This window comes from Budorcas taxicolor, chromosome X (genome assembly GCF_023091745.1).
Source record: "Budorcas taxicolor isolate Tak-1 chromosome X, Takin1.1, whole genome shotgun sequence".
Lineage (NCBI taxonomy): Eukaryota > Metazoa > Chordata > Mammalia > Artiodactyla > Bovidae > Budorcas > Budorcas taxicolor.
This window is the reverse complement of record NC_068935.1, coordinates 9,382,997-9,400,591: the sequence shown is the minus strand read 5'-3', so window position 1 is coordinate 9,400,591 and position 17,595 is coordinate 9,382,997. Positions and strand designations below refer to the sequence as shown.

At 39.8% G+C, this 17,595-nt stretch overlaps 1 protein-coding gene across 1 annotated transcript; it reads right to left on the bottom strand.

The window, feature by feature from the left end:
• Positions 1–259: 259 nt before the first annotated feature.
• On the bottom strand, positions 260–14,283 carry LOC128069943 (T-complex protein 11 X-linked protein 2-like). The gene is made up of 9 exons (XM_052663202.1): positions 14,157–14,283; positions 11,621–11,753; positions 5,850–5,970; positions 4,262–4,482; positions 3,238–3,374; positions 2,751–2,968; positions 2,474–2,655; positions 1,319–1,482; positions 260–492 (listed from the first exon to the last, which is right to left on the bottom strand). Exons 1-9 carry the CDS (start codon positions 14,281–14,283, stop codon positions 260–262), a joined length of 1,536 nt encoding a protein of 511 aa, XP_052519162.1.
• Between the last annotated feature and the right edge of the window lie 3,312 nt (positions 14,284–17,595).

The following is a 17,595-nucleotide window of genomic DNA, read 5'->3' as shown; positions in this document are numbered from 1 at the left end:
TGGTTCTCAGATAGTAGGGGATACGGGCACAAAACCTGGGTTCAGTTGCAACACAGAAGTAACTGAGGTTTTCTTGCAGCACAAAAGTTTATTATGAAGGGGGCTGGGCCAGTTTGTATTTACATGCTGGAATTCTGCAACGCTGAGTCCAGGCTGAAGTGAGGAAGAGGCTACTCTGCTGGGCACAGGCGATGTCATCCCAGGAACATACTTAGCCCTCTCTCCTGGGTCCCTGCTGCCAGACTGTGGTCTGGTACTATCAGATAGACTCCATTTCTGTTTCTTGTGCTGGAGCTGGAGGGATGACATCTTTAAGGATTTCATCATAATAGGGGCTAAATACCTGCTGATTGTGACGCATCAGATTGAAAAACTTCCAACCCAGTTTTGTCAACTCCTCCTTGATGAAAATAAGGCCAACAGGGAAGTCTAGCAGAGACTCCTGCATCCCACGAACCAAACAGCCTTTGAGAAACAAGTGGATCCGCTGATCTGTGTGGAAGAAAAAAGTTAAAAGGGAAAGATCAAAGAGATTTCAGAAGAAATTCACAATGCCCTTGCACTCTCTGTTCACCTGTGTTTAAATTAACACATTTTCACTGACCTACCCACTCATTCAGGTAAAACACGTTAATGAGATTTTTTTTTTTCTGTTCTTTTGGAAGAAGGAATGCTATAAAGCTCCTAAAAGCAATGCATTATTGAAAGATGCCAAGCCAGTGAGTTTCTGGCTTTTTATAATGTTAGGGGGTGCTAAGTGAGCTCCCGACATGTGTGACCTAACAAAAGGATCCTAGACATTGTATGTGAAATTCTAAGGGCACACATTGCAGCCAGTGTACCAACTCTGGGTCCATACAACCATATCAGACTTTGTCAAGATGCAAAAATTAGAAGCAAGGTGGTCGAGTTCACTGCTTCCATTCTTGCAGGGAATATATCCTTCAGCCTAAACTAGCATCAGTTCCTTAGAGGGAAGTAGGGACCGTCATGGTAACTTAAAGCATGGGATAGAGAAAGGGTTTCCCATCACAGGTCTTGGGTTATGGTTAGAGAATGACCAGGAATCACTCAGCACTAGCACCTGCAAGTTACACATCCTAGCTGACCTTAAAATCGTATGTTCACTCTTCAAACTGAAAGAGATCTATTTCAATTCTGCACATTATACATAAGGAAACTAAAGCCAAAAGACTTTCCCAACAATAATTCCATTTCTGAATGTCTTCACAACTGACTTTCAGGCTTGAATCCACCTTCTTACCTTCCACATTCTTGCCACCCCTTTCCAGCCCCACCACCATAGGAGGACTCTTACCAATGATGCTACGAACACGGTTGTCTTTCTTGGCGATGTTCCGAAGTTGGCCTCTAAGAGAGGCTTTCTTTTCACTACTCAGGGCAGTTAGGCCCATGTCTTTGAGGTGTTCATGGATTTTCTGAGACACGTGTTCACTCACATTCACCATAGCCTCTTCAGGCCTAGATAATGAAGGACAGAAAGCAGAGTGGCCTTGGCATAGGGGCAAAGCCCAGAGAGTCCAACACCAGAAGCCAGGTCCACTCACAAAAGAATTCCAGCTCTCCACCACTAACAGAGGACGCAGCATTTCAAATCATTTCATTGTTATCCTCAAGATGTCAACTATTTCACACATATTAATTCGCACATATTAACTAATTCATACTATTCTCCACTTCGAATGAAACAAATTGGACAAGGGTTCAGTTCCATTCTTGGAACTACTCAGTATTCTTTAGTCCCATAAACTTTATTCAAATTCTGTTTTAAAATTTCTTAAGCATTTTCCATAGCTGTCTTCCCTACTTCACCAATTAACTTGTAAATACATTGAGATCTGAACTTCCAGTTCTTTGTACTTCGGCTGAGGTGCTCTGCATGAAGCAAATTATGGCTGCATATTGACCAAGGGATCAACTTCTGGATATACATACACAAATCCAGTGTTACTTATTTAAGTATATAATGACTCATTTTTAGCAAACACAGTACTGAGTCATTCATAGCAAACTAGTTTCCACACTCACCTCCTTGGAAATAGGTTTTGTTTCCACCACAAGCCTTAATACAATTTATCAAAAGACAACAACAACCTTTGCAGATGATGCCCAAGGTCTTTTGCATGGTTTATGATAAAGAATAAGGCAGCAATACATTAACTGCCTAAGCTCCAAAACCAACATACTATTTTCAACTCTCAGAAAGATTTAGGAAATTTGTTGTTGCTCACGTTGTATAGTCTCTAAGTCATATCTGAGTCTTTTGCAACCCCATGGACTGTAGCCTGCCAGGCTCATCTATCCATGGAATTCTCCAAGCAAGAACACTGGAGTGGGTTGCCATTTCTTACTTCAGGGGATCTTCCTGACCCAAGGTTCAAATCCGGGCCTCCTGCATTGGCAGGCGGATTCTTTACCACTGAGTCACCAGGAAAGTCTCTATGAAGTTTACCTGGAGTTAAATTCCTCCACCAGGGCCTTGATTATGCGTTTCAGTTTATTCACAAATTCAGTCGAACTGAATAAAGCACTACCAGAGAAACTTCTGGCCACTAGCAAGACTGAGGCCAGAATGGCCAACTGCTTCAACTGGGACTCCATGTCTTGCAGCCGGATTTTATCCATTAGCATAGTCTGGTGAGACAGGGAAAAGCAAGCTGTCAGAAGAGTGTTTTAGTAAAGGTATCAAATACAAAACAAAAAGGCAATGTTCTTATATATGTTCCTACCTCAGGAAACTCTTTACTGTCAAGATCCCAGAGAAGAAGGTTCAGGTAACCCTGGTATAGCACCATTGTGGAACTGGGAAGTTGTGGGTTGTCCACTGCCCAATTTGGAGATGAATGGGCCATCCTGGAGGAGCTGGGAGAGTCAGGAGAACTTGAAGGTGGTGTAGTGAGGTCTAGAGCTGTTTTGGTGAGCCATTTTGTGGTGCAATCAAGGAGATCTATGACATAGAAGGGAATAGGTAAATATCTTCAAACACCAAGGCCTGAATAGTAAGGTTTGAAGATATATTCTTCCTCAATAAATAAGTGATTTTATACATCTTTTCTCTTAGAGAAATGTTCCTTCTTCCTATCCCATGCCCTCACCCCGTCCAATAGGGAGAAGCTATCTATTAAAAAAGAAAAAAATAGAAAGTACCCTATCACTGTAAGAAATCAGACCCAAAGTCAAATCTCCCCATCTCCTGCCCTTAAATTTTGAACATACTGGGTTGCTTGTTGAGGAGTTCCTGGAATTTAGCTCGTTCATACTGGATAGAGTGTTCCTTCAGGTAGGGTCGGAGGCTCTGTATAGTATAGTTCACCATGTCCATTTTCATCAGGCCCAGAACATGGAAGATGCCCCTGTCAGTGGAGGAAAAATCAAATGCTTACACTCTGAAAGGTAATCTAGTGGAGTGAGGTGGAACTCAAGCTAAGAGTCCTAAAATCACAATATCTTAGAGTAAAAAATGGCCTTAAAAACCACAGTCCTACTTCAATTTACAAATACAGACATTGCAGCCAGGGACCCACGGCCACAGAGTGAATTATTAGCAGAGCTAGGAACAGATACATCTTCTGGCCTTTTGGTTACCAGTCTAGCATTCTTTCCACTGTAGGTACTCCATCTCAGAAAAATGACTAAAATTCTAACTCTCTGTGGGTAGTTGGGATGCTGGTGGTTGAATTTCTAACTCATTTGGCCTATTACTTTACCTCTGGGTCTTGGTTCTTCTATCTGTGAAACAACGATCATTCTCATTCTTGTTCCCCCACAGGGTTTGAGTTAGGATACATAAATTATCTGCGAAAGTGCCGTTTGAAATATCCCAAAGAAACAGTTACTGTGCTCTAGTGTCTAGACAAGAATATTGGAGTGGATTGCCATTTCCTTCTCCACAGGGTCATCCCGACCCACACATCGAACCCTCTTCTCTTGCATCTCCTACTTTGGCAGGGGGATTCTTTACCACTAGTGCCACCTGGGAAGCCAGTATCTTAGCAGCATCATTTCTTAGAACGTGTCCAGATGATCTGAAGATCATCAAAAGGGTTCTGAGAATCCATCCTTTGAAAATAAAAGCCAACAAACCAGAGAGGAGCAACAGAGGTATTAGTCTGTCCTTCAGTATAGAAGAGCTAGGCAAGCCAGGGGCTGTAACCCAGTATCTGGCCCAGAGTTTTCTGGTGCAGTGTCTAAGACAGGATACTGCATCTAGTGTTCAGGAACAGTACATCTAGTTTCTCACCTCAGTAACTGCACAGGATCTGTTATGCTCTCTAGTTTTCGCACTGCTTCATCTCGGACTGGTGCACACAGCAGGGTCATCAAATTAAGAATGTACTTGGAGAGATGAGGGACATCCAGGGCCCCATGCTCTGCTTCCTGCTTGAGGAGATCTATGTCCAGGGCTTCTTCAATCTCATTTCTTAGGCTGTTCTGGCGTGGCAACAGCAGTGATAGCAATATCTTCCCAGAAAAGAAAATCGATGGAGCCAAATTATTTAGAACCCCAAACACTCTTTGATGAACAATCTCCTTAAGGCAAAGGCATGCCAGCCTATGTCTATTGGGCCTCCAGAAACTAGGTTTCCCAATTGCATATACAGAATATTATTTGTCTCTGTCTAGGAGCCAGTTATAATTTAAGGCTTCATTGGGATTAGTAGTAACAGTAGTGCTGTACTCTTTTCTTGGCAGAATGAGGTAAAGACAGGAAGGAAAATAACTGATAAAAACAAATGCAGGATACAAAAAATATAAAATACATACCACCACAAGGTAATGGGATATTCTTTTTATAAAACTTTTTAGTTTGTATTCAGGTAGCCAATTACCAACATGATAGTTTTAGATGAACAGCGAAGGGACTCAGCCATACATATACATGCATCCATTCTTCCCCTAACTCCCCTCCCATTCAGGTGGCCACATAATATTGAGCAGAGTTCCACGTGCTATACAGTAGGTCCTTGGTTATCCATTTTAAATATAGCCTTGTGGTGGTGAGATATTCTTAATAAGGGATAAGGACATTATTAGATTGTTTGACTACAAAGGAAAAAGATGAAATAGGCAGAGAAACCTTTATGTGTCACTCAAAATAATCTTTTCACTCTAAAGTATAAGTTTCTTGTTGGCAAAGGCTCTCTTATGTATCTATGTGCTTCTGAAACACAGAAAACATAATGGGAATTAAGCGAAAATCTGTTTAATTGAATGACATGCTGTGTTGTTACAGCAAAATCTCAACTTTCAAGCTTCATCTCGTACAAATAAAATGGAAGTTTCTCCATATTATCTGTTCAAGTAGTGGAACATATGTAGAAAGGAAACTTGGGCAAGCATGCTAAGTCACGTCCGACTCTTTGCTACCCCATGAACTGGAGCCTGCCAGCCTCCTCTGTCCATGGGATTCTCCAGGGAAGAATACTGGAGTGGGTTGCCACGCCCTCATCTAGGACGTATTCCCCACCCAGGGATCAAACTCGAGTCTCTTACTTCTCCTGCCCTGGCAGGCGGGCTCTTTACCACTAGCATCACTTGGGAAGCCCCAAAATAATTACTATTTATCAACAATTAAAAGGTCTGGGATTTTTTTTTTTTAAAAAAGGACTTCCCTGTGGTCCAGTATTTAAGAATTCACCTTGCAATACAGGGGACATAGGTTTGATCACAGAAACTAAGATCCCACATGCTGCAGGACAACTAAGCCCACAAGATGCAAGTGCTGAGCCTGTGCATCACAACTAGAGAGAAGCTCATGCACCACAATGAAAGACAGCCCATGCCACAACTAAGATCTAATATCCACAAATGGGAAGTTGGTTACTCACCTCCTTAACTTCTTTTAGGAGTTCAAGTGCAGCAGTGAAGTCAGCTGGAGTACTTGATAGCTGGACTTTCAGATGGTCCCAAAAAGCCTTGTACATTGTCTCCATAATCCTGCCTTCCAGACTATAAGAAGGTTAAATGAGCAACTTGCTTTTTACCCAGAGAGTTGGTATAGGATCCTAATCTCCTAAATCCCAAACATCATTTAAGATCATGAAAGACCATTATGTTGATAGGGAAGGAGCTATGTTTAGACTTTAGAAGAGTTGAATAAACTGAGTTTAGTCTCAGATGCAAAGGCACTGGTCAATTTCTCTCAGAAGGATTCCTCATCGTTCCAGAAAAGCTCTCCTTCTAGTAAGAAGAACCAAGAAATTGCATTTGAGGCCCTGAGCTCGAGCCTTGGTTCTTCATCTCACTTTAATGTGTGCCTTGGTTTTAATACCCGTACACTTACACCTTTGAACTAGATGATCTTTCCCCTTCAGCCTTAAAATCCAAGAAAGGATTTTCATTCTTGATAACACTTGAAAATCTTATGTGCACCTCCAACTCATTATCTTCCCTTCTCAAACCTGTGTCTTTTCAAACAAATCATAACGTTTACATTTTTCCCATTAAAAATAGAATAGTAATGCATGCTTTTGTTGAAAATTTAACAAGCAATACAGAGCTAAATGAGAAAAGTCAAAGTTCCTTCCCCAACACACCAATCCCATTTGTGAGATGTCACCAACTGTTATCTATCTAATGCATAATAATTAGTTCTCTTCATCCTTTTAATGCACTTGGTCCCCAAATTACAGAGATTTTGATTCCTAAATATGTCTGGAATCCATCTTCTCCTGCCATCATTTCCTACTTGGACTACTGCAATAGTCTAGTAAGGAGAAGGCAATGGCACCCCACTCCAGCACTCTTGCCTGGAAAATCCCATGGACGGAGGAGCCTGGTAAGCTGCAGTCCATGGGGTCGCTAGGAGTCGGACATGACTGAGTGACTTCACTTTCACTTTTTGCTTTCATGCATTGGAGAAGGAAATGGCAACCCACTCCCTGGGTTCTTGCCTGGAGAATCCCAGGGACAGGGGAGCCTGGTGGGCTGCCATCTATGGAGTCGCACAGAGTTGGACACGACTGAAGCAACTTAGCAGCAGCAGCAGTAAAGGTATTCCAGCCCCCAGTCAAAGTCTTACTGCCACAATGCCACATATTCTTGCTAAGGCCAATGATTATTTCTAAGAAAAAAATCTGATCATAATGACATGATTATTTTCCTCAGATATCTGGGAGAAGGCAATGGCAACCCACTCCTGTGCTCTTGCCTGGAGAATCCCAGGGACAGGGTAGCCTGGTGGACTGCCCTCTATGGGGTCGCACAGAGTTGGACACGACTGAAGCGACTAAGCAGCAGAACCTCCCTATCACCAGGAAGATTTTCTTGTTGTCATTGGTGTTTACATTGGTGTCTGAGTTCTTTGTGACCCCATGGACTATAGCCCTCCAGACCCTTCTATCCCATGGGATTTCCCAGGCAAGAACACTGGAGTGGGTTGCTATTTCCTCCTCTAGGGGGTCCTCTTGACCCAGGGATTGAACCTGAGTCTCCTGGATTGGCAGGCGGATTCTTTACTGCTGAGCCACCAGAGGAACACCAAAGTTGTTTAGTTGCTAAGTCGTGTCCTCATCTTTTTTTGTGAACCCATGGACTATACCATGCAAGGCTTCTCTGACATCCTCTATCTCCTGGAGTTTCTTCACTGAGTTGGTGGTACTATCTAAACATCTCATCCTCTGCTGCCTCCTTCTCTTTTTGCCTTCAATCTTTCCCAGCATCAGTGTCTTCTCCAATGAGTAGGCTCTTTGTATCAGGTGGCCAAGTTACTGGAGCATCAGTCCTTCCAATGAATATTCAGGATTGATTTCCATTAGGATTAACAGATTTGATCTCCTGCCAGTCAAGGGACTCTCAAGAGTGTTCTCCAGAACCACAATTCGAAAGCATCAATTCCTTGGTGCTCAGCCTTCTCTGTGTTCCACTTCTCACACCCATACATGACTACTGGAAAAACCATGATTTTGACTATATGGACCTTTGCTGGCAGAGTGATGTCTCTGCTTTTTAATATGCTGTCTAGGTTTGTCATAGCTTCCTTCCAAGGGTAAGCATCTTTTACTTTCATGGCTTCAGTGACAGTCTGCAGTGATTTTGGAACCCTAGAAAATTAAATGTGTCACTGCTTCCACTTTTTCCCCCTCTATTTACCATGAAGTGATGGGACTGGATGCCATGATCTTAGTTTTTTAAATGTTCAGTTTCAAGCCAGCTTTTTCACTCTCCTCTTTCACCTTCATCAAGAGGTTCTTTAGTTCCTCTTCCCTTTCTGCCTTTAGAGTGGTATCATCTGTATATTTGAGGTTGTTGATATTTCTCCCAGCAATCTTGATTCCAGGTTGTGACTCATCCAGCACAGCATATCTCACGATATGCTCTACATATAAGTTAAATAAACAAGGTGAAAATATACAGCTTTGACATATTCCTTTCCCAATTTGGAACTAGTCAGTTGTTTCATGTCCAGTTCTAACTCTGACTCACAAAGGTCCAATTCTAACCTTCTGATCATGTGAAATGAGTGCAGCTGTTTGGTAGTTGGAACATTCTTTGTCATTGCCCTTCTTTGAGACTGGAATGAAAACTGACCTTTTCCAGACCTGTAGCCACTGCTGAGTTTTCCAAATTTGCTGGCATATTGAGTGCAGCACTTTAACAGCATCATCTTTTAGGATATGAAATAGCTCAGCTGGAATTCCATCACCTCCACTAGCTTTGTTCATACTAATGCTTCCTAAGGCTCACTTGACTTCACACTCCAGGGTATCTGGCTCTAAGTGAGTGACCACATCATTGTGGTTTTCCAGATAATAAGACTTTTTTTTGCATAGTTTTTCTGTGCATTCTTGCCACCTCTTCTTAATGTCTTTTGCTTCTGTTAGATCACTACTGTTTCTGTCCTTTATTGTGCCCATCCTTACATGAAATGTTCCCTTGATAGCTTCAGTTTTCTTGAAGAGGTCTCTAGTCTTTCCCATTCTATTGTTTTCCTCTACTTTTTTGCATTATTCACTTAAGAAGACCTTCTTGTCTCTTCTTGCTATTCTCTGGAACTCTGCATTCAGTTGGGTATATCTTTCCCTTTCTCCCTTGGCTTTCTCTTCTCTTCTTTCTTCAGCATTTGTAAAGTCTCCCCAGATAACCATTTTGCCATCTTGCATTTTTTTCTTTGAGGTGGTTTTGGTCCCTGTCGCCTATACAATTTTATGAACCCCAGACCACCTAAAATGCACCTATTTATATCTAAAAACTCAGCTCAACATTACCTCATCAGGAAGGTTTCCCAGACCCTCCTCGGCAGCTAAGCAGGAATAAGGAACTCCATATACTAGATGTGAGAGAACTTATCACTGCACAGGAACTATGTACTATTTGACTATCTCACCTACGGAAGCTTCGTAATGGCGAAGCCAGCATCATACTCATCTATATGTCTCCAACATTTAACATTCAGCCTTCCACTTAGTACATACTCAATATATGTTTGTAGAATAAATATCTGACAATGAGATTTCTCTTAGGAATCCATAACTCTAATTAGCATCACTTTATAAGTCCAAAGATAAAAGCAGTCATTGATTACCTATAGATAATAGGTAACCCTCAATTGTATTTCAGTATCTTTTCTGGTATACTTCTTGCATTACTACACTAGAATAAGGCTGTTAACAAAACAGTGAAGATCGAGATCGAAACAGTGAGTTGGCCAAAAAGTTCCTTCGGTTTTTAAATTAAAGACACATTTCTCATTTCCATCAACCACTTTACTGAACAACGTATTCACCATTTTGTTCCACTACCTCCTCCATTTTTCAGACAATTTTATAACTTAATCTTCCCCAAACTTTTTATCGTTTTGAGCAAATAACTAACCCAAGTTCCTTTTAAGTCTTTCGGGGAATTGAAACTTTTTTCCATTCAAAGAATTTTGTAAAGACTGAAATCAGCGGACATCTGAAGGTGCAATGTCTGGTGAATACACAGATGCATCAGAACTTCCTAGTCAAACTGTAACAGTTCTTGCCTGGTCATCAAAGAAACATGCAGTCTTACACTATTCAAATGGAAGACAATGTGTTTTCTGTTGACTAATTTTGGATGCTTTTTGTTAAGTGTTGCTTTCAATTGGTCTAATTGGGAGCAGTACTTGTGATTAATTGTTTGGTTTTCTGGAAGGAGCTCATAATGGAGGACTCCTTTCCAATCCCACCATATACACAACATCACCGTCTTTGGATGAAGACCAGCCTTTGGTGTGGCTGGTGGTAGTTCATTTCAGTTGCCCCATGATTTCTGCTAATCCACATTATTGTACAGTATCCACTTTTCATCATCTGTCACAATTTGTTTTAAAAATGGAACTTTTTTACCTTTCTTGAAAAAATAAACCACAATATGCCAAAATGTTGCTTTTTTCTTCCATCTTCAATATTAAAATTGCTACACAAAAATTCAGCAATTTTGATGTTTTTTTAAAATGCATGCTGATATGACAGCTGTCACAATACAACCTAATAAAATTGTTTGAAATGAAATTAAAGTCAACTAAATGCTACAAGAGCCACCTTACAGGAAAAACTGAACAAACGGGCCAGTTCAAGAGTATTATTCCCTCTGCTTCATTTCCCCACCCCTCATCACCACTACAACCCCTCAGCCACTTTAACAGATCTTCACTCTCCTTGTTTCACTTTCTCTGCACCCCTGCCAGCAAAAAAAAATAAATCTAACTAAGGCTCCAGGGACAGTGAAGGCAGTGTTGGAAAACTAAGGGAAGAAACTAAGAAGTAAAGATCAAGAGACACTGACAGAGCAAGGTGCTTAAGTGATAGGATACCTGAAGTGGCAAAATAGATGCCACTTTTAAAGCTGGGAAAATAGAATGTTATATGAAATATTGGGTCAAACAAAGAAATTTACTCATTTAACTATTAACAAACTACTAGAAGTATTTATGGAGAAGGAAATGGCAATCCACTCCAGTGTGCTTGCCTGGAGAATCCCAGGGATGGGGGAGCCTGGTGGGTTGCCGTCTATGGGGTCGCACAGAGTCGGACACGACTGAAGCGACTGAGCAGCAGCAGCAGCAGAAGTATTCAAATCATACTCCCTGAATGATTCATGTATGTATTGCAATATCAATACAATTAATAAGAACCAGAATAAAGTGTGATTTTAGACGGGCAGTGTTTATTAATGGGTTTTGATCTTGGTTCACAGAATTTTTGTTAAGCTGATTATGAAGTAGAAATGTTCCCTGAAAGCTCTTATCCCATGAAGAGTTGGCAATACCACTATTAGAAAAGAAATAATTTCATTTGTACTTGATCAATCTATAGACAGTTAAGAAAATAACTATTAGTAGCTACTTTCTCCAAAGCTGTCTAAGAAGATGTGGAATTCACTGTGTTTCACTATTAAATGAGATACCAAAATGAAAGTTCTGACAATAATTTCATTAATTTATTCCCTGCTTAGATAAAATTTTTCTGCTTTCAGTCTGTAAAACTAATAATTACACAGATTACTCCTCTGTTTCATTTGTTGGTACCATTTAAGACATACTAAAACATCAACTGTATTAATAAAAGTGCTTCAAAGTCATTTGTGCTGTGTACATATGCCAGGAGAAATAAAATGGAAAAAACAGAGTTGATACCTGTTGGGAGGTAATACACTGTCTTCCATGTAAAAATCTTGATTTACCACGATTTCATGAGCAATGCTAAGCTTAGAAATTTCGTTAACTGTCTCTATCAGATCCGTGACAGAACGTACTTCAGGTCGGCTTGCTGGAAAAAAGCATAGAGATCAGTAAACAGGGAACCCACACAAATAGAATTCCTTTTCATCAGAGATCCACTCAGCCAAATAACTTCCTCAAATTTAGATTATCAAACAGATCTTTAAAAAAATTTTTTTTACTTATCAAACAGATTTTAAACAGATTCACTCGATCATTATAGTGTTTGAGGTTTTCTGAACTATTTGCTGTTCAACAGCTCTAGAAACTTGCAGAGAAGTCAGATATGAGAAGTTACCTTATAAAAGACAAAAAGTGAAACTTTTTTCAAAAACTTTTGCCTAAACTATCAAAACAATAAATGAAATATAGCAAAGAAAAAATGAGTAAGTTGTGGTTTATAAAATAAACCTTTAGCTAGAATTTACTTTTTATACTTACTGTTTTATCTACAGATTAAAAAATATATTTTTTATCTGCCATTGGTTGAAACTTCAGGTGCAGAGAGCCAACTGTATAATGAACTCAGAAAATGGTTCCTAAATCCTTTTTCTACCTCTGATCAGAGAGGAAGAGACATAAAATGACAGTTTCCTTACAGACAACACCATAAGTATTAGTGGCTCTAATTTAGAGCCATATGGCTCTAAAGCTGAACCATTCTTAAAACATTGTTCCAAAATCTTAGGACTCCACAGACCAATAAAATTTCACACACAAAAAATGAGTGACAGTAATATGCCAATTTTAATTTTTCCACATATGGGTGTTGTGACAAAAACCCCACCTTACCCTAATCCAAATAATTATTTTGTGAGAGAAATTATATTTTAACATCTCAAAAAACAGTCAGAATTCAGCAATCTTTAAGTTGAATCAATTTATTTTTAAAACCTATGATATTTTTGCTTTATTTACTTCAAGATTGGTAAGAACTTTATTACACACTCTCATAGGAATTTAAGAATGACTTTCTGAGTTCATTATACAGTTGGCTCTCTGCACCTGAAGTTTCAACCCATGGCAGATAAAAAAATATATATATTTTTTAAATTTCAGAAAATTCCAAATGGCAAAACCTGAATTTGTTATGCTGGTAACTATTTACATATAATTTATATTGAATTTGGAATTATAAGTAATCTAGAGATGATTTATATTATACAGGAAGATATAAGTAGGTTATATGCAAATACTGTACCATTTTACATAAGGGACTTGAGCACTATGGATTTTGGTATCCTGAGGGACGAGGTGAGGAAGAGTCCTGGAACCAATCTCTTGTGGATACAGAGGGATTGTTTTACAGACTATTTAGTTACAGAGAGATAAAAGTAAGCACACACAGTAGTTACAATGATTACTTGGTATATAAAATAAAACTATTTTCTCTCACTTTCAACACTGTTCCATAATTTATTCAAAAAGAACTACTTATAACCAAAAATATAAGACTCATCTAAGAACCCTAAAACTTCACCAAGGAAATGGTCTACTTATGCAAATTTACTTCTCATTTAAAAAATTTTCGACAGAAGTTAGTATCATCAATCCATATCTCCTTTCCACTCTAACTAAAAAGCTACATATGTTGAAATCTATAATTTATTCAATTCATTAAGTCATTTATTTGAGAGACACTATGAATTAATAATTGTTCCACTCTGTTTACTAGCAGTGACCCTAAATGGCCACTAGAAAAACATACATGATTCAACAATATTGTGGCTTCCAACTATTTTTCTCATTTCTGTCTTCAAGAGTTTAGATCAAGTCACTACATTTGGACAGATCTTCAGATTTATGTTTGGTTGAATTCACTGGCGATTTTCATATGAGAATTGCAATTTGAGTTCCTACGAGATTGGACTAGTCAAACAAAAGTCTCAAATAAATGCCTACCACAAGGTGTAGAAGAGACCTCATGCTTCTACGTATCTGTTACTATAGATCTAAAACATTACCCTAGAGCAGTGATAATTCTTAGGTCAACAAAGTGCTTTGGGAGTGGACAGAACACAACTCCAGCACTAGGTAATTAGGATTCTCTCAAATCCATTCTAGATTTATCATTTACAATCTATAAAATCAAAATATAAGAATGCCACCAATTTCCCATGTTTGGAACTAACTCACACACACTCTAGTCTTGTCAAACACAAATCATTATGTTTTGTTGGCCTCTTTCTCTAGAGTTAAAATATCTTGCAATTTCATTTGACAATCGGGGACCTAGGTCCAATATGTAAAGATTAGAGGGGGAAAAAGACAAGAAAAAGAATAATATGAAAGAGGAGTTAGCAGAAGGATGAGGAGTTAGCAGAAGGATGAGGAGTGAAAAACATAAGGTTGTGAGAGCCTTCTATGCTCCTTAAAGGCACTTAAACCACATGCTATCTATTCCTTTAACCTAGCTGCTATCGAGCACTACCCAAGGAAATTCCAGACCTACCAGCAGAGTGGTCATCTAAACAGGAGCTCTGGTTTTCTTGGGTCTGCTCTGGTGTTTCAGGCTTATGGGCTCCACTCTCTGCTTCATTGGAATCATTCTGGAGCGCAGTTTTTTCCATCTTGGGCATCTTGATGGTATCTGGAATTGGGGCAAACAGAAGAGGCAAGCTGTTAGTGGTGGAAGATTTGGCTCTGATACAGGGAGGCAGACAGGAGGGCTCTTCAGTTGCCAGTCTGTGCTTTGACTGAGTCTGTGGCTCCAAGTTGAGGTTGGGGACAAGGGTTTCAACGGTCTCTTTTGGGAAAGCTAGGTTTCTCAAATAGCCTTGATGGAAGGAGAACAGTGAGTCTAGTAGAGTCGCCTTTCCTGACATTCAAGAAAGTTAGCATTGGGTAAGAAGGAGAGAAAATCAAGGCCCAGAGATGGACAATAACTTCCTCAAGAGACTTCCTCAAACTCAGTTGTCTTTAATTAGTCTGGCTATAACCACCTTCCTCCTTAACTTCTGCCCCAGACTTGCCTTTGGTTATGAAGAGGCCTGGCAGCTGGACTCAGGCAGCAAGACACCCCCACAGCCCTCGGGACTCCAGCCCCTCACCTCAGCCCAGCCCTCGATCAGCTGCCCCACGGTGGTGTGTGTTAGAGAGGCCCCTCTGCCTCCCCAGTGCGGTCCTGGGGCATACCATGGGGGACGGGACAGGAGGGGAGATCAGCAGGAAGGGGCAGGACACAACTGTGGAGATGATGAAACCAAGTCAGCATACACCCCCGCCAATGACTCTAGGTAGAACAGTCCGAAACGTGAAAACAAAGGGTGTCCAGGTAACATAAAGGGTCATGTGCCCAGGGTACCATGGGAACCTAGAGAGCAGCAAGACAAGTGGGGATGCAACATTTGGTGATAGAGCGGGTACGCAGCTGAGATTCTCCAGGAAGCGAGTTTTCAATTAATCTTCTCAAGTCCTGTGCCTCCCCTTCAGGCAAGAACTGTCCAAAGCTACTATCCTCTCTGCCCAGTGGGGGAAAAACATTTAAATAACAATTTAGAAAGGAAAAGGAGCATTATTTTTTGTTTCACCTCGAGCTCCTGTAACGTTTGAAATGAAAAACCAACAGGGTTACAGAAATCCAGAATTATGTTTTCAGGGTTCCCTCCCCCTTTTTGTTTAAGTCAATCCTCCTCACAATGTAGAGACGAATAGGCTGTTAAACTTCCATTTTCCAAATACAGAAAGCAAGCATCATTTTAAAGGGCTGGTTATAAAAACTTTGTGGTGAAGGGGCCAGATCATAAGTCTCAGAGGGAGCCTAGGTTTTGGTTTGGTTCTTCCGACTATTTTCCTGGCTTCTTCATCACAATCCAATTGTGAGCCTTGGAGATCACCTAGAATGTGTGGGTGCTAGAATAGATGACTCTAAGGGCCCTTGGGGTGCTCACTCATTAGTCCTAGTTTACTTTTTCACTCTACTGGCCAGTTAGTTACAGTGATTTGAGGACCCCTGGATCGACTCATTTCCAAATTTGGGGGAAATTATTTTTTTCAAAGATGTCTCTACCCTGCACTAGGGACTTCTCTGGGGGCTCGGTCAGTAAAGAATCTGCTTGTAATGAAGGAGACTCGGGTTCGATCCCTGAGTCAGGAAGATCCCCTAGAAAAGGAAATGGCTACCCATTCCAGTATTCTTCCCCGGGGAATTACATGGACAGAGGAGCCTGGCGGGCTACAGTCCACGGGGTGGCAGAGAGTCAGATACGACTTGGTGACTAAACCACCACCACCACTCTGCACTATTCTATCCTGCTCTTTCATCCTGATGACTGTTTTTTTACCCACTAACTTTACTTCGTAAAACAAAACTATAATTCGACCAAATTCTCATCCTTTGCCTTGTTAGGGTTACTATGAAGTGTGGATGTCTTGCACAACAGTTATAGACGAGAGGTCCAAGAGCTTTCCAGTCTAAGGAAACTCCAACTACCCTCTGGGTCCAAAAGGATGTGAAGGATCTTGACCAGTTAAGTTTCTGCTTAGTTGGAGAGTGTATAATATTAATAAATGCTAAATCTGAATGTCTTCCTCATCTTCTCTTGATATTTGCCTCAGTAATATCAACTTTGAAACAAAATGCTGTCACACAAAACTCGGAAGAAATGATTAATTATATTTATCTCGATTTGAACATCAAATTTTACATTCATAAAGCATGAATCAACCAGAAATTGATTTATCTTTTTTAAAATAAGATTTCTACTTGGCTTCTAAGAGAAGTTATCCAGAGTAACACAGATTTTTTTCCCTCACAGAATTGCAGTGTTAAACACCCGTGGCAGATTCATGTTGAAGTATGGCAAAACCAATACAATATTGTAAAGTTAAAAAAATAATAAATAATTTTAAAAATAAATAAATAAATCAAAAAGATTCTTCTCAGTGATGCTTCAAATTCTGTTAGTACTAAATTTAAGTTAAACTGTCATTTTAAAAATAGAGTATATTTTATAGAGCACTTTTAGGTTCACAGCAAAATTGAGCAGAAGTTACAAAAGTTTCTCATATGCCCCCAGTCCCTATTCATGTCTAGCCTCTCCCATTATCAACATCCTGCATGAGAGTGGTACATTTGTTACAATTGATGAGATACATCATTATCAGCCGGAATCCACAGTTTACATTAGGATTCACTCTTGGTGTTGTACATTCCATGGTTTTGTACAAGGTGAGATACAGTCCATGGGGTCACAAGAGTTACAGACTAAACAACCATAACAATATCAACATGTACCCACCAATATAATATCACACAAAGTAGTTTCACCCTAAAAATCCTGTGTTTCACAGGATCCCTCTCTTCCACCTAACCCCTGGCAGCCATTGATCTTTAATTGTGTCCATAGTTTTGCCTTTTACAGAGTGTCATATAGTTGGAATTACCTAGCAATTAGTCTTTTCAGACTGACTTCTTTTACTTAGTAATATGGATTTAAGTTCCATCCATTTCTTTCCATGGCTTGATAGCTCATTAATTTTTAGCTGTGAATAATATTCCATTGTCTAGATATAGCAAAGTGTATTTATCCTTTCAACAACTGAAGGACATCATGGTTGTTTTCAAGTTATGGCAATTATTAATAAATTTTCTATAAACATTCATGTGCAGAGTTTTGTGTGTAATACTCTTTTCAACTTCTTTGGGTAAATACCAGGGCATATGTTTACTGGATGATATGGTATAAGTAGGTTTAGTTTAGAAGAAACTGTCTTCCAAGGTTGTTGTTCAGTCATGTCTGACTCTTTGCTACACCATTGGGATATGTAAGAAAGCAGTTGATTCATATGTATTTATATCATGCAGTTGTTTAGGAGTTTGTTCATTCCTTCAGATTTTGTACATATATTATTATCATGTATGAACAAGAGATAGTTTTATGTCTTTTTCC